Genomic DNA, 17839 nt, shown 5'->3' with positions numbered 1-17839 from the left:
GTCTTTTGTACATGCAAGTTTGTTATTTCTAACGGAGGTGCACGTCTTGTGCACGCATATTGGCAGAAAGTGCATGCAGTGGCGGCATGACGCGCTCATGCATTCCAGGCGCACATACTTTAATACTTTAAAGAATGCCGTGAGAGCACCACGAGTCACGTAACAAGAACAGACTGCTCAGCTTCATACTTTGTATGGAATATACATAATTCTACGCCAAAGAAAAAAACAATACTAAAGCAAAAAAAAAAATAAAAAATTGTAATATACAGTTGAAGTCTGAATTATTAGCCGCCTTCGACTTTTTTTCTTCTTTTTAAAATAATTTCCATATGATGTTTAACAGAGCAAGGAAATTATCACAGTGTGTCTGATAATATTTTTTTTTCTGGAGAAAGTCTTTTTTTTTTTTTCGGCTAGAATAAAAGCAGTTTTTAATTTTTTTAACATAATTTTAGGGGCAAAATTATTAGCCCTTTAAGCAATATTTTTTCTCGATAATCTACAGAACAAACCATCATTATACAATAACTTGCCTAATTACCCTAACCTGCCTAGTTAACCTAATTAACCTAGATAAGCTTTTAAATGTCACTTTAAGCTGTATAGAAGTGTCTTGAAAAATAACTAGTAAAATATTATTTACTGTCATCATGGCAAAGATAAAATAAATCAATTATTAGAGATGAAATATTAAAACTATTATGTTTTGAAATGTGTTGAAAAAATCTGCTCTCCATTAAACAGAAATAGTGGATATAAAACAACAAGCAGTCTAATAATTCAGCGGGGCTAATAATTCTGACTTCAACTGTAATTGATCTTCAGAAAGAGGTTCAGCAATCATTGACTAAATTTGTTCTCTTTAAAAGGGAAATACTTAGCTGATATGATGCTTAGATTTATGTTAGACCATTTTTTTAATTCTTATTTATTTATTTAGTTATTTATGTATTTATTGTTCTTTCATTTAAATTCAGTTTAAAATTATTACTTATGTTTAAATGGCAAAAACTTTTTTTCAAAAAGTTACTTAAAAGTGACTTATTTTTAAGTAAAAAAAAAAAGAAGAAATGGGCTATTGTATTTTCTTATTTTGTACTGTATTAATTGGTTACTGAGCCGCAATAAATAACTATATAAAATATGAGGAATCTTATTATGTGATTTAATAAACTAGTTGTGTTTTAAAATTAATGCATGTATAATAATTGTGGTAACAGTGAAACCATGATTATTCCTCAGACTATAATTGTACAACAAAATCTATAATTGTTGCAACTCGATGAACATAAAATAAGAATTTTCTTGACAATAAAATAGCTTCCATGTTGTTACGATTCAACCAGGGCCACTATGATTACTTTTCTCACATCCAAAATAAAAAACCCTGAGAAGTATAAGCCTGCTATTATCGTCAGTATGTTTTTGAGGTCACTCTTTTTGAGAAAACCTTTTAACAGCATTTGAAAAGCGGCAGATAGAAATAGTTAAAATGCAAAAGAATCTAATCACACAAAAGATTTGAGTTCCTCGCACTCCTAACTTGCTCGTCTATCTATCACAGGGCATTGCAGTCCAATGCTCACTTTGTTTACCCCTTACAGACACAATCACACACACACACACACAGACACACACACACACATCTCTGAACAGGAGTGGGACACGACGTACTGGCAGAGGCCCAGAAACTACAGGCCTACATGTGAGGAGGAGAGATGTGGCGGCAGCTGGCGTCATTCCAGACTGTATTCAAAGCCTTTATCTCTCATTAGCAAAAACCGCTCATTATACACCAAAGCAATCCACACCCATTCATCCGCACGACCTTGAGAGTCTGTGCAGTCTATATGTTACTGTTAACCTAGTGCATCTTGCATTCCTCTTGGGGTTCAAATGCACCACAACTGGAATGGTACAGTACATCCACCATGGGGTTTGTAGTTGTACAGTAGTTTTTGCTGGAAGAAAAAAAGAGCCAGAATATGTGTAAATCCAGAGATTATGAATTTGTTATGTTTGAGGGGTTTTCTACTAACGATTGGCAAAGTTTTCAGGTAGGGTTGGATCAATACCAAAGTTTGTGCTTTGGTACGAGACCAGCTTCTGGTACCACTGTATCAAAAGTGAATCAGTGGATTATGCAACATATGAACAACCTTAAGACAACTGATGAAATAAAACTGGCTGTCAATACTACACATGCAAGTTTACATTAAATACTCCACACAACAAGTATTTTACACATTTTAAACAAGCATGTACTGTGTTTATATATATTAAATCCCTTTTATAAGAGGTTTAAACACAGTTGTGTGGCCACCATCTGTAAATATAATTACCTTCTAATAGTAAACATTTATTCATTCGTTTTTTTTTAATAATCACACTTGATGAAAACAGTCTGCTGAAACACTTTGATCTGCATTCTCCCTTCGTATGTGTCATCGGGGGGGGAAAGCCCCGCCCATTGTTGATGAACGTCACCTAATTAGCATGGGATGCTAGTCTTGTATTTGAATCTACCACTATGCTGACACACAGGCATTTAAAGCTCCACCCTCTTTAAAAACAAAAAACAAAATCTCATTTGAATTTAAAGTACCAATCTGCAAAATTGCACAATCAACGCCTAAAAGAAGCAGATTCACAGAGTTATAAAACATAATTTTTTTTTTATTTCTTTGAGCTGAAACTTCACATACACACCACTGGGAAATCAGACATTTTGTAAAAAGGGGCAAAATAGGTCCCCTTAATGCTATTTTGGTTTATGTCAAGTCACTTTTGTCAATTAAATGTGAACCAGACATGTTTAGTATACATACTTGCTTATTACTGTATTTATTATGTAAATTTGAATACTTGCAATACATGTTTTAAGCAGTGTACAAAAAGTAAAGTACATAAAGAGTATAGATATATCTTTGTAGTTATATTTAATTTCATTCATTTATATTATTTTCGGCTTAGTCTCTTTATTAATCTGGGGTCGCCACAGCGGAATGAACCTCCAACTTATTCAGCATATGTTTTACGCAGCGGATACCCTTTCAGCTGCAACCCATCACTGGGAAACATCTATACGCACTCATTCACACACATACACTACTGACAATTTTAGCTTACCCAATTCACCTATAGCACATCTCCTGGGTTTTATGAGGGAAACCGGAGCACCCGGAGGAAGCCCACGTGAACATATGCAAACTCCACATAGAAACGCAAACTGATTCAGCCAAGGCTCAAACCAGCCACCTTCTTGCTGTGAGGCGATAGTGCTACCCTTAGCACCACTGTGCAGCCTCTATATTTAATTTTTAATAATTAAATGAGATGTTTTGGTAGGATAACTGTTTCAGAAGCTTGTAAGATTTCTGAAATAGTTTTTTAAAACAGTCTCTTAACAACAATGAACAATTATTCAGAATATTGTGTTTTATTATTACAGTATAATTTTTTATATATTTAAAAATGGAATTCATTTAATTAGTTTTGAGTAATTTAAGTAAGAAATATTTGAAGGAACAATGTTTTTTGGAACAATGTGTGTGTGTGTGTGCGTGTGTGTGTGTGTGTGTGTGCGTGCGTGTGTGCGCGTGTGTGTGTGTGTGTGTGTGTGTGTGTGTATATATATATATATATATATATATATATATATATATATATATATATATATATATATATATATATACACACACACACACACATACAGTTGAAGTCATAATTATTAGCCCCCGTTTGAATTTTTCTTTTTTTTTTCTTTTTGATAATATTTTTCCTCTGGAGAAAGTCTTATTTGTTTGGCTAGAATAAAAGCAGTTTTAAATTTTTTAAACCCCATTTTAAGGTTAAAATTATTAGCCCCTTTAAGCTATTTTTTTTTTCGATAATCTACAGAACAAACCATCGTTATACAATAACTTGCCTAATTACCCTAACCTGCATAGTTAACCTAATTTAGCTAGTTAAGCCTTTAAATGTCACTTTAAGCTGTAAAGAAGTGTCTTAAAAAATATCTAGTCAAATAGTATTTATTGTCATCATAGTAAAGATAAAATAGATCAGTTATTAGAGATGAGTTATTAAAACTATTGTGTTTAGAAAATCTACTCTCTGTTAAACAAAAACTGTGGAATAAATAAACAGGGAGTCTTATAACTCAGGGGGGCTAATAATTCTTCAACTGCATTAACACCTTTCCGTTAAACCAACTGCAAGCCCTGATGGTTGGTATGATTACTGCTAAAAAGATGATCTTACTTGATTGGAATTCTCTAAAGGCTCCCTATATTAAGAGATGGTTAAACGGGTTGCTTTATGTCATTCAAATGGAACAACTACATCTTAAAACTTCACAGAAAAAAACCTGAAACCACATGGGGACCTATCTTAAGACTCTTGGGAATTTAGCATTATAAGTTTGTAAATCTTAATCTTTATTTCTAACCTATATAAAATTTGTTTAAATTTGTTTGTCTTTTGTTTATATGTTTATGCTACATATGCTGTGTGTGTGTGTGTGTGTGTGTGTGTGTGTATGTGTATGTGTGTGTGTGTGTGTGTGTGTATGTGTGTGTGTGTGTGTGTGTGTGTGTGTGTGTGTGTGTGTGTGTGTGTGTGTGTGTGTGTGTGTGTGTGTGTGTGTGTGTGTGTGTGTGTGTGTGTTAATATATTTGGTAACAGAGACGATCCTTCCTTTTTATGGTGTTGGGGGGGGTATTGTCAATTATTCTGTGCTATTGTTTCTTCTTTTTATTGGTATTGCACTGTTTTGTTAAATATCATATAAATGTTAAAATAAAATATTACAAAAATAAAAAACACATTCTTGCTTTAAAACTTTAAACAACACAGTGCAAATGCATGTATGTGTTGTTTAGCAATGTGCAAAATGCAGTTCTTTATGCAAGAAGTTTCTCTAATTCCCCAGAAAAAATAGACTGGGCAGGCTTGGATACCAAATAACTGCCTCTTAAATTGTGTAAAGCACTTTGTATTTTCAAGCACAACAAACTTCCAATGTGCTGTTGTACATTGTTCTTCAAGTTGGACATTTTCTAAATTGCATTATCATCGTACAACCCTGTAAATTCAGAGTACTACATTATGAAGTGCAAATATACCATGCAACTGTACTTTATGTACCAGTCTGCTGCTGTAAAACAGTGAGAAACTGTTAGCTTCGCTCAGATGAATCCATCATTATTAAACTAACACATGCTCAAAAACATGAATGCACCACTGATTCTACACAGCAGATGTTGTGCTGCACGACAAATGAAAACTCAATGGATTGAGACACTGTTCGCAGAGAGGGCCGGCTTCCCCACTCATATTACATTATACTGTCGGCTTGTGAGAATTACTCATACTGTGGCCTGACGACTTAAGCAAAGTGTAAAGGCCACGTTTACACTGTAAGTGAACCGTGTGTTTGTTTATTGAGACTCAAGTGTATTCTTCTTTAAGTAGGAAGCTGTGTTTTTTGTATTAATGAATGGCTTTCTTCCTAGAAACATGGGCTTTGTGTGTGTTTCCAAAGGGATGAGTGGGCAGAGGCGATCCAGATGGTGGCAGATAAACTCCAAAGACAGGAAGAGGAGCGAATCCAGTGTAGTCCCACCTCACAGATAGACAACATGGGAGAGGAGGAGATGGACACGTCTATCAGCCACCACAAACGCAAGGTGCCTGCACACACTGATGTGGGAGTTCTTTCAAAATGCCTCGGTTTTCTGATTGTTTTGTTACCACCAGGCTATCCAACATGTCCATCACTTTCTAAACCAAAGGCAATGTAGTTTTTTCCCTCTCCCCATCTAATGCAGGAGATTAACAAAGCCCGTTTGGGACTTCATTTGTGACCAGACATGAATTTACACCTGAAACATAATTACCCGAAATGGATTTTAATCTCTTCAAAGGCATTTTCTGTACCTGAAAATAGAGTCAGGATGTTGACCCTAAAAATTATTCAAGTTAAGGAGAGAGAAAGGGGGAGATATCATTTTTAGGTTCACTGATTTTTACAATTAAATAACAAAAACATTATCTTTGAGAACATTCTTTTAAAAAGTCAAAACAAGCTCATCATCATTTAGCGAACATAATATTTTATTAATTACCTAAATTTATATAAATTTTGGTAATAAATATACCAGCTTACACTATTCAAACTCCACTTTCAGTCCAGTGGCTATACAAGCCCCCAAAACATACAGTAAGCCGTGCTTCCCATAGGTTTGAAATATACTTGTGGTGGTAGTCGGATTGAAAGACACCTTTGACCCACGGAACCTAAATAGTTAACTTTATGCGACAAACTAAATTTTTAACACTATTTTTATTATTATATGTTTTAAACTTTTTTATATTCAAAGGGTTAAAGTAAAAAACTAAATTCACTAATTCTCTGCTTCAGGAGCCATGTGCACCCACTGACAGGTCAATTCTGCTTCTCTCTATCTCTCATTCAAGTTGAGGTTGCTTTATTGGCATGACCTTTTGCACAATATTGCCAAAGCATTTTAAATGTATAAAATGTCATATATTGACATACTCAAATTAATCAAATATACAGCAAATAAGAAATAAATGACAGAAAAAAGGGAATAAAAACAGACAATATCTCTAAAAATTATAATACTTTCAAGAATAAATGTGTAGATTATTTAAATAGGACAAATGAGTTTACTCATTTCTAATGGTGTACAAATATTCATACAGCCAATTTAGATGTAATTTCTATCTCTCCAAGTATTTAGTATAGTTTTTCTGAGTCATTTGGTTTAAAGAATTAATTATTTAGGTCTCGCTTTCGCAGCTGTGTGCATAAAATTATCAACAGCTTCGAAAACTAAAGGAAAACCATATCCTGGACATTTTAGTAGATTTAGAAAACCTAGTGGGATGCAAACAGGTCTGTGTCTCTGCTGGTCTGCAAAGCATTTGAGATTGTCTGTTGTGTTGACAGTTTTCGCACACACAGAACGCGCAGTATGACACAGGCGAAGGAGAGAAGATTTTCCACTACTTAATCGCTCGCGGATGTTTGTTTATATTGTGCAGTTACAAAAAAAGTGCTACAAGATGATAATAATAGTAAAAATATATATATATGTGAATCACTAAATATACTAGTGCGGCAGTTAATATGTCTGAGCGGCCCGTCCAAGTAAAGTCTAAAGTAGAGCTGTAATCGGGCCATAAAAATAAGGCTCGATGGGGCCCGAGCCCGACAGGTGCATTTTGATTGACAGCTTTTAAAAGCCCGAACTGTTTATAGCCCGTCATTATTCAAATGTGCACATGCACACAGCTCTTTTGTCTTATTTTCAAGAACGAGTCATTTATATGTTTTAACATAATTTATTCGTAACAAACGTAGACTATAGACCACTTGGAAGTTGGAACAAAGAAATAAAATAAGTCCTCTCTAACTTCATTTCAGCACTCTAAATAGGCTTAGGTACATACACCTTGCCTTTAAATTGGCCAACACACCAATGAAAAGACGTCTTTCTTAACAAATTAAATTTATATAAATTCAAAATTATGACTGGTATTTGGCAAAAACTAAATTAAGATAAATGCTCTGCAAGATTTGTTTCGCCACTTCTCTTCACAATCTGGCATTAAAGCCACGGTGAAGCTGAAAAATAAAATAATAGCCTAATGCCAACATTAGCCTGTATACTCTGTCTACATTATGATTTTATGGTTCAATTAATATTCATTTATAATTGTAAAACCCTTTACTCACCATGATTAGGCTACGTGTTTTGTGGAGGAACATTATTGAAGCCGCGGGCAGTCCTGTGCTCAGGATGGTGTGTCCAGCAGCATTGAACACCCTTTCACTGCTGCTGCTACAGGCCGAGATGCATAGTTCTGATCTGGCAAATTTTGCAAGTTTTTGGTAGGATCGTTTGCTCATCTTCCACCAGTCAGGAACATCCCTTTAATTTTTCCATGACAGCACTTTCAATGTAGTGAGTGACCTCGTCTTTTTACCTGTCAGCTTGCTGTTTAGCGGTCTACCGTAATACGCAGTGTATGAGCGACCGCAGAAATACCTTGACGGCAAGCTGGCCTGACCGCAATCAAAATCTTTCTTTTTGACTTCTCCGTCATCATTTGTTTCACCTTTGCAGGGATGGATTTGGATGTTGTAACAAACGATTTGATTACTTTCTCACGCTAATCGAAATGCATCACATGACTATTGATTTACCTACTGCGCAAGCCAAGCTCGGCCAGACCCGACACTGTCTAAAATTATAGAAATCAAACCCGAACCGGGCAAAGATCTTCAGCTCTTGTCTGCAGTTTGTGTGGGAAGCACTGAGTAGGTACAACACTTAATGCCCCTTGCTCTAACAATTATTTTTTCTCACTTTGTCGTACCAGAGAGAAAATTAATTTAAGAGAGAATTAAGAAATATGTATTTTGAGTGAAATGTTCATTTGTGTTTAATTCTATATATTTCTTGGAATCCTCAAAATCTCATCAAAATTATTATTATTATTATTTATTTATTTATTATTATTATTATTATTATTATTTTTGCTTTAAAAATAATACAAAGGTCAATTGAAATAATTGTTATGTTTGTGGACCTAATATACTGGGGAAACAAGTGTATGCATATTTGTATATATGCATTTTTTAAATGTACATTCTATTTCCTCAGTATTTAAGGCATGAAACATGGGATATTTTAGAATTTTGGTCATATATAAAAATATAAATAAGTCTAATACAGCTTAATATTTCCTCATACATTACAAAGTGTCAAATTTTTCTGACCAAAAAATAAAGATTGTCACATTTTCTTATGGTGATTTACAGAAGACTCCCACTAAAATGACATTAACTTTAACAATTGTTCATTCATTCATTCATTCATTCATTCATTTATTTTCTTTTCAGCTTAGTCCCTTTATTAATCTAGGGTCGCCACAGCGGAATTAACCGCCATTTTATCAAGCATATTTTTTACGCAGCGAACGCCCTTCCAGCTGCAACCCATCACTGGAAAACACCCATACACACTCACACTCACACACACACACACACACACACACACACACACACACACACACACACACACACACACACACGAACACGAGGAGAACATTTAAACTCCACACAAACCAAATAATGTTGCCAACTGACCCAGCCAAGGCTCGAATCAGCGACCTTCTTGCTGTGTGGTGATCTTGCTACCCACTCCGCCACAGCGTCGACCCAATTGTTTGTATACACTTTAAAAAATGCTGGGTTCCATACAATTTTTTCATGTTATCCCAACACAAAATCTATTAACAAAACTTAATTGTTTTTACAAATTAAAGTGGATTGAACATTAAATAATTGAGTTGTTTCAAAAAAACTTAAATAGATGTGTTTCAGCTCATTTTAATAAAGTAGCTTGAATAAGCAGCAAAAATGCTTTTTTGAGTGCTCTAAAAATCTTGTCAGGCATATTTTGCCCAAGAATCATTTGATGTAAGATTTAGCCTTGAAATATAAATTAATTGTCATTTTTTAATCTAGCAAGATGTGTTTTTTTTTTAAATAAAATAAAAAGTATGTATTATGAGTTAATTTATATATTTTATTAGTACAGGTCAGAATAGATTTGTCATTTTTTTTTGCATTTGTTAAAATATGTTATAATATTACACAATCAGCTTAAAATATGTTTATAAATGTTTTTAAATTATATTATGTTAATATTACACAAAATTCACTTAAACTTAGGACAAAATATAAAATGCTTTTGAAAAGGTCATGAAGAAATGTGGCAGATTCTAAAATAAGAGAAAAATCATTCATTCATTTTCTTGTCGGCTTAGTCCCTTTATTAATCCGGGGTCGCCACAGCGGAATGAACCTACAACTTATCCAGCAAGTTTTTTACGCAGCGGATGCCCTTCCAGCCGCAAACCATCTCTGGGAAACATCCACACTCACATTCACACCCACGCTCATACACTACGATCAATTTAGCCTACCCAATTCACCTGTACCGCATGTCTTTGGACTGTGGGGGAAACCGGAGCACCCGGAGGAAACCCATGCGAAAGCAGGGAGAACATGCAAACTCCACACAGAAACGCCAACTGAGCCAAGGTTCGAACCAGCCTTCTTGCTGTGAGGCAACAGCACTACCTACTGCGCCACTGCCTTGCCCAGAAAAATAATTTATTATTATTATTATTATTTTGTTTAAGATTTTTGTTTACATCCATGTCATAATATTTTTTCACAAAAGTTATTTTAAACATTTTAAACATGCAGACACTAGTAAATAATCAAATTTTCTGTTTATATTAAATGACTTTTGTTCATTTAATTTGATGCAGGCACCAATATACAATATCATACACAGTAAACAGAAATACGATTATCTCCACCAGTTTATGCTGTAGCTGCTATTTGGAGCTTGTTGTCCCTTTCTCAAGTGAATAAGATCTTGTGATAATCAGGCTTTATTTTCAATTTGCACACTCCCAGACAACCAGTTTATAATTGTTTTACAAGAAATGCTTCATGTAGTGTCGTAGAATTCAGTTTTCTTTCTGGAGCTGGAGCTCTGTCAATGTACGCCTCCAGCTGCAGTTATGCTGCAACCCCGCCGATCCAGGATATATTAAACTAAGCTTACGACTCAATTGCACAAAATTATGAAACTCTCTGGATAATGTGTTTTAGGGCAGTGCATTTCTCAGAGTTTCATCATTTTTAAACAACAAGCTCATGTACAAACATGTCAGTGTGTTGGTGGCGGTGGAGTCTCTGAGCAGCAGGATTTCATCCCCGCAGCAGATTTGTGATTGTGTTTCTAGAGATGTGGACGTGCTATCATCCAGTTACATTAACAAAATAGAAATGTAGACCATAATTATTGTGCTCTGCATTTCAGTATGTCTGACAGCTTATTGCGTTTTCTCTCTTTTTTTCAGACAATGAATGACTTTGACTACTTAAAATTACTGGGAAAAGGCACTTTTGGAAAAGTCATTCTCGTAAGGGAGAAGGCCAGCGGGAAATATTATGCAATGAAAATTTTAAAGAAAGAAGTTATTATAGCAAAGGTAAGATTCATGAAGAATGTTTCAATCATTTCATTTAGAAAATGCCTTACTTTCCAGAATATAAGTCAGATTTCCTCTTCATCTAAAAGGTTTCATGACGTGCATTATGCAGTGAACATTAAGCATTCAAAATTGTTGGATTGGTCCTGTATGACAGACATATGACTATATTAATAGTGCTAGTTTGTCCTGTAATCTGGGGGTGTATTCAGTTAGGACCTAATTTAGGGCTAAAACTGTTAAACGGCAAGAAAGTAAAGTGCACTTTGATAAAAACAGATATTTATTTTGCAACACAGGCACATTGAAAATACATGCTTCAGCCTACATTTTTTGTTAAACCACAAATACATACTTTAACATACGTTAGTGTGTAGGTAAAGCGAAAGCAGCATGATGCAAACAGCTTATGTTTATTTTGTTTCACATATACCTAATGATACCTTCTGGGACACGTTATCGACTAATAAAATATTGTTTTGATGCAGTTCAGGTGGTCTGTTTAAGCCCGCCCTTTACAAGAAGGATGTGTATCTAAAACACAATAAAACGCACTCTGTTAACTATTTCAGATTCATAAATGCACAAACAGTGCCCTCTAGTGGATCTGTCATCTGAAACGTCGAGTGAAACTTAACCATAGCACTGTATTTTACGTTTTGCTAAATAGTAGCCTGAGGCGCATATTTTCAATGAGCCTGGGTTGTTATTTTGAAATGATTGTCATGAAGACGCAAAAGTCTCTCTGTGTACATAATATGATGAAAGCTTTTCTCTACATAAATCAGAAAAATGCTTGAGAAGGGACTGTTAGATTGATGTGTTCTAATACAGTGTGACAGCAGACAATGAAAACTTATGTTTGCTGTAAGGATATCAGTTTCTACAAGTTTCCATGATTGATCATTGTTTATTTTGTGCTTTAAATGAGGGGTGCCCAAATATGGTCCCGAAGGGCTGGTCTCCTGCATATTGTAGTTGCAACCCCAATTAAACCCACCCTTAACCAGCCAATCAAGCTGTTTCTAGATATACTAGACACTTCCAGGCAGGTGTGTTGAATGATGTTGGAGCTAAACTATGCAGGACACCAGTCCTCCAGGACCAAGTTTAGGCACTCCTGCTTATAATTAATAAGATAGTTGTAAACCTTAAAAATGCACAATGTATTCAGACTACTTTTTATTTGCTATAATAATGCTGTTTTACAAATGATAATAAATTGAGATCATACTTTTTTAAAGTAAATAAATATGTATTATTACACCCATAAAAAGCTTCTGGAAGAATCCAATGAGCATTATACCTTTAAAAATGTCCCTTAACGTCGCTTCCTTCAAGTATTTTTCTATACAAAATTCCTGACGTTTTTATTTTGTAAATAACTGGGCAAAATACATATGCAAAATACATACCAAATTAAATTTGTTCCAAAAAGAGGTTTTTGTGGTCAAAAATTAAGTTTGACCCACTCCCTTTATTCCGATGTACTCCCAGCCCATTTACCATGGCCTTATATACTGTATGCTGTTTGCATTTAACAAATTGAATAAACAGTATTTAAACTTAATAAAAGCATCCTTTCAGAAATTAAATAAGCATTTGGTCATCAGTTTGAGAGTACATTGAAAATAAAAATCTGTAAATATTACTACTAATTTATTTTCTACCTACAAAAAAAGATAGGACCCTGAAGATTTTGTAAATGGTAAATTGCTATATTTCATCAATTTATACCTGTACGCCAGTGTTTTGAAGTACTAACGTCTACACAACGTAGCTTTGTTACACAGGCAAAAACACAACCAAAAGCATGTGTGGATGAGAAAGTCACACAATGAACCAAAGCTCATCACAAACAACTTTTCTCACAAAGAAGCATACTAATATATAGAAGGTGCTCAGTGTCATTTACACCAGTTTTCTCAACCACATTCTTGGTCGACCACCAACTCTGCACATTTTCCATGTCTCCTTAATCAAACACACCTGATTGTGATGATCAGAGACTGAAAGACCTGCAGTGCGCATACAGTGTTAGTGGTCTACCAGGAACTTGGTTGAGAAACACTGACATACACTACTAACCACCAAAATGGTAACACAGAAAATTAAAGTAATGCAATGAACATTGATCAACATTAGATATAACATACATCTCTAATCTACATATCTCATGAGAAAACAAGAAAGAAAAAAAAAAAGTCAACGTATTGTCAACAAAAAAAGCATAAAGAGTGAAGTGTCATGCTGGGAGTACTGGGAAAATCAATATGCTTTTTCGTCATATAAAGGAAACTTACTGTTGAACAGGTTACAGATTTTTACTGTATCCTTTTTTCAGTTGAAATCAATGAGATTCTTCACTGTAGGTGGTCTTTAGTCTGTCTGAACACATTTTGACTACATGAGCATTTCCACTGTGAAAGCAATCTGGGGTGCGTTTCCCAAACAACAACATAACTCACGGCTGAACTATCATAGTACGATGCATCATTCGGGAAATTACCAATGTAGTGACGAGTGTTTCCCAAAACCCCCCCAAAAACTTTCTCTATCGCAGATCCATCGTTTGAACCACGAACGTTTTATAACATAAAACTCCCATAATAATGCTGTAAACGAGGCGGAGTAACAACTTCTTTACAGAAAATGACCATAATTTAGTTTGACCAATATTAGTTTTAATCAAAACAAGCACTCGTTTTCCAAATTAACTGAAAAATATGTAAACGGCTCATATAAGATCAATGTTTCCTTTACAAATATTATTGAAAATATTCCATATTCTTATCTCATATATAAATCATATGATGTTTGTAATTTACAGCAGGCTATTTATTAAGAAAAGTAACAATAATAATAATAATAATAATAATAATAATAATTCATTAATTTTGTTTTCGGCTTAGTCCCTTTATCAATCCGGGGTCGTCACAGCGGAATGAACCGCCAACTTATCCAGCACATGTTTTACACAGTGGATGCCCTTCTAGCTGCAACCCATTTCTGGAAAAATAATAATAATTGTTATTATTATTATTATTATTATTATTAAGTAGGATATTGTTTATTTTTTCTTTTATTTCATTTTTAGAAACATCTACTTTTACAACTGTGACACATTCAAACCACTGCAGAAATGTCCTAACCACTAGGCTTATGTCATACACAGTAGGCTACAGAAACATTTCATAATCAATAACCTTCTATAAATGAAAAGCATTAACGTATGCTATATATTTTTGTTTTCACAAGCTTTATAGATGTAATGTAAATTCTGCTCAAGTCACTTTTTTGCCACGGCTGCATTCAAAAAGTCATAAATGTATTCAAAGTGCACTACGAAGGCAGCGTAATTGTCATTATGAAGGTCGTTAAAACTGAACAGTAAAAATATTTTGACTGTAAATTAACCCATAAGAGAGATTACTTTAATGCTTTTTTTATTTTCTGTAAATCATTCCGAGTTAAAATGTTGGAACATTCTAAATGAATAGGGCATGGGGTGGATAACTGGGCATAGAACACAACCAGGAACTATACTTAACTACAGCTCTAGAGATGTAGTTACAAGCGTAGAAGTTTTTGATGCAGTTTGGGAATATTCGTTGGAACGATGGATTTGGTAAACGGCAAAGCAACAAACTATGTTTTTAAAGCTGAAATTTGCGACCTTAGTTGTCTAACGAGGGTTTTCGCAAACGTAACCCTGGTCAAATGCTGAAGAGTTGAAGTCAGAATTATTAGCCCTCCTGAATTATTAGCCCCCCTGTATATTTCCCACCAATTTCTATTTAATAAAATTAAGATTTTTTAACACATTTAAACACATTTCTAAACATTTAGCTTTACTAAATCATTTCTAATAATTGGTTTATTTTATCTTTGCCATGATGACAGTGCATAATATTTAACTAGATATTTTTCAAGTGACTAGTTTTCAGCTTAAAATGATATTTAAAGGCTTAACTAGGTAAATTAGGTTAACTAGGCAAGTTATGGTAGTTAGGCAAGTTATTGTATGATGATGGTTTGTTCTGTAGACTATGGAAAAGAAAATATTGCTAAGGGGGCTAATAATTTTGACCTTGTTTTTTTTTTTTTTTAATTCAAAACAGCTTTTATTCCAAGCCAAATAAAACAAATAAGACTTTCTTTAGAAGAAAAAATATTATAGGAAATGTTGTGAATAATTCCTTGCTCTGTTAAGTATCATTTGGGAAAAAAAAAAAAAAAAAAAAAAGATTCACAGAAGGGCTTATAATTTTGACTTCTGGAAGTAGTCAAAAGTGCAACACTCCAACTCATAACACTCCAGACCACAATTACATCTATATTTAGAAAATAATACCACAGCTATTTTCAGATGTGACTTGTTTTCTGGAAAGAACAGTGCACATTAGAAACGAGGCATGTTGTATTGTCTGCTGATAATCTAGGACACTTTGTAACAGTTATAGTGTCAATTTAATCTCATTCTTTACTTAGAAGTCCCAAGATGCTTTGTAATACAATCTCATTATATCCAGTACTCAAAAGACTGTCTTCACAGTGCACGTGTACCATAAGCAAACGATTTATCTCTAAAACAACAACGATCCACCTCTTCTTTCTTCCCATAGGACGAAGTGGCCCACACGCTCACAGAAAGCAGAGTACTGAAAAACACCAGACATCCTTTTTTAACCGTGAGTGCACGTTTCATAATTGTAACGATCATTCAGAGTGGATTCACAGAGACCTTAAAGCTTCGCAGTGCTTTTGTCTATATGATTGGCTTTTCCCTCGAGCCTCATTATAATGTAGAGAATAAACTGTAATAAATTAGCGGCCTAAACAGAGCTGTGCATCTGTTGAGAAGTCGCCAGCGAGAGGTAATTTTCTGACACTCCAGATGCTGTTGTATAGCACGCAACGTACACAGCAGGTTTAGCAAAAACAATTTACTACTGTCAGTCAAGCTGGTGTTCCCTCGTAAACTTCACCTTCCCTCAAAGTTAAGCATCAAGGCCTGCGAGAAGGAGCAGAGCTTTTCATTTTTTTTTCAAAACGCTCCTTTCATTTCCTCTGGAGGAAAACGCTGCTCTCGCTGCATACATTTTGATGAGCGTCTCTCAGGTTGCGTTTGTTTTAGTTTGCTGTGTGTGTGTGTTTTTTTTTCTTTCTTTTGTTTTGTTTTTCCTCTAATGGTGTATCCACCTGCTGTTTCAGTCTTTGAAGTACTCGTTCCAAACAAAAGACCGCCTATGCTTCGTGATGGAGTATGTCAATGGAGGAGAGGTACGTACATGTGTGTGTATGTGTGTGTGTCTTTTCGTCTGTGTTGTCAGACTGTCTATTTCTGTCGTAATGCCGTCACTAATATCTGCTTACTCTGTTGTGGCTGCAGTGAGCTATAAATGTTGATGTTAGCAGTGAAAAGTTAAGTGCAAGAGAGAAAAAAAAATGCACGATGATGATGTGTTATGATTCATTCACAGTTTGATAGGAATTTCTTGTGTATTCTTAGAAACAATTGATTTGTTATGTTTTGATGTCTAATAACTTTTACAGATATCCAGAACCAATATTTTTATATATTAGTTTGAATAGTAATATTCATAATAATAATAGTTTTTGAATAATAATAATAATAATAATAATAATAATAATAATAATAATAATAATAATAATAATAATAATTGTGTATGAATATTATCAAGTAGTAGCAAACATATTTTATATTAAATTATTATATCACTAAATTTATTTTTGCATTTTGTAGATTTTTTTGCAAGCATCATGGTTAAGAAATGTTTATTATTATTATTATTATTAATAGTAATAATAATAATAATAATAATGATGATGATGATGATATTTTTACATTATTTTATGCTTCCTAAAATCATAATAATTTGTATTATTTATTACATATTTATGTACCTTGCTTTTGCTATTAGCTATTGGTCTAAAATGTAAAATAATAGTAATAATAATATTGCATTACTATATAAATTAATGTCCAAATATCAATATTATATTATATTATATTATATTATATTATATTATATTATATTATATTATATTATATTATATTATATTATATTATATTATATTATATTATTTAATATATGTTGCATTTTTGCTAACTTAATGGTTAAGAAATGTTTCTTATTACTGTTTTTATTATTATTATTATTATTAGTAGTAGTAGTAGTAGTAGTAGTAGTAGTAGTAGTATTTACATTATGCCACCCAAAATAAAATAAAAAAATATTTAAGGGTCTAAAATGTAGAATAATATTAATAATAATGTTATATTAAATTATTAATTATTATAATTATAATTAATTAATTGTTAAATTATTTTTGCATTTTGTTCCTTTTTTCTCAAACTAAATGGTTAAGAAATGTTAATTATTAATATTGTTGTTATTATATATATATATATATATATATATATATATATATATATATATATATATATATATATATATATATATATATATATATATATATTATTATTATTATTATTAATATTAGTAGTAGTAGAAGTATTTTTTCTACATTATTTTATGCCACCAAAAATTATAATATTTAGTATTTTTTAATTACATTTTGATTCACCTTGTTGCAATTTTAATGGTATGAAATCTATAATAATAGTAATAATAATGTTATATTATATTATATTGTTAAATTATTTGTGCATTTTTTCCCACAAACTTAATGGTTATGAAATGTT

General features: G+C 33.3%; 1 protein-coding gene across 1 annotated transcript in view; it reads left to right on the top strand.

Moving 5' to 3' along the window:
* The window catches only part of akt3a (AKT serine/threonine kinase 3a), a 201479-nt gene that overhangs the window by 153283 nt on the left and 30357 nt on the right, over window positions 1–17839 (top strand). Inside the window, 4 exon segments of the mRNA NM_001197201.2 lie at window positions 5549–5693; window positions 10978–11109; window positions 15735–15800; window positions 16324–16392. Of these exon segments, the coding sequence (NP_001184130.1) occupies window positions 5549–5693; window positions 10978–11109; window positions 15735–15800; window positions 16324–16392 (412 nt within the window).

The sequence above is a fragment of the Danio rerio genome, chromosome 13 (genome assembly GCF_052040795.2).
Source record: "Danio rerio strain M-AB ecotype USA chromosome 13, GRCz13ab, whole genome shotgun sequence".
Taxonomy (NCBI): domain Eukaryota; kingdom Metazoa; phylum Chordata; class Actinopteri; order Cypriniformes; family Danionidae; genus Danio; species Danio rerio.
Note: the sequence above shows the minus strand (reverse complement) of the source record. Positions and strands in the feature narration are given on the sequence as shown.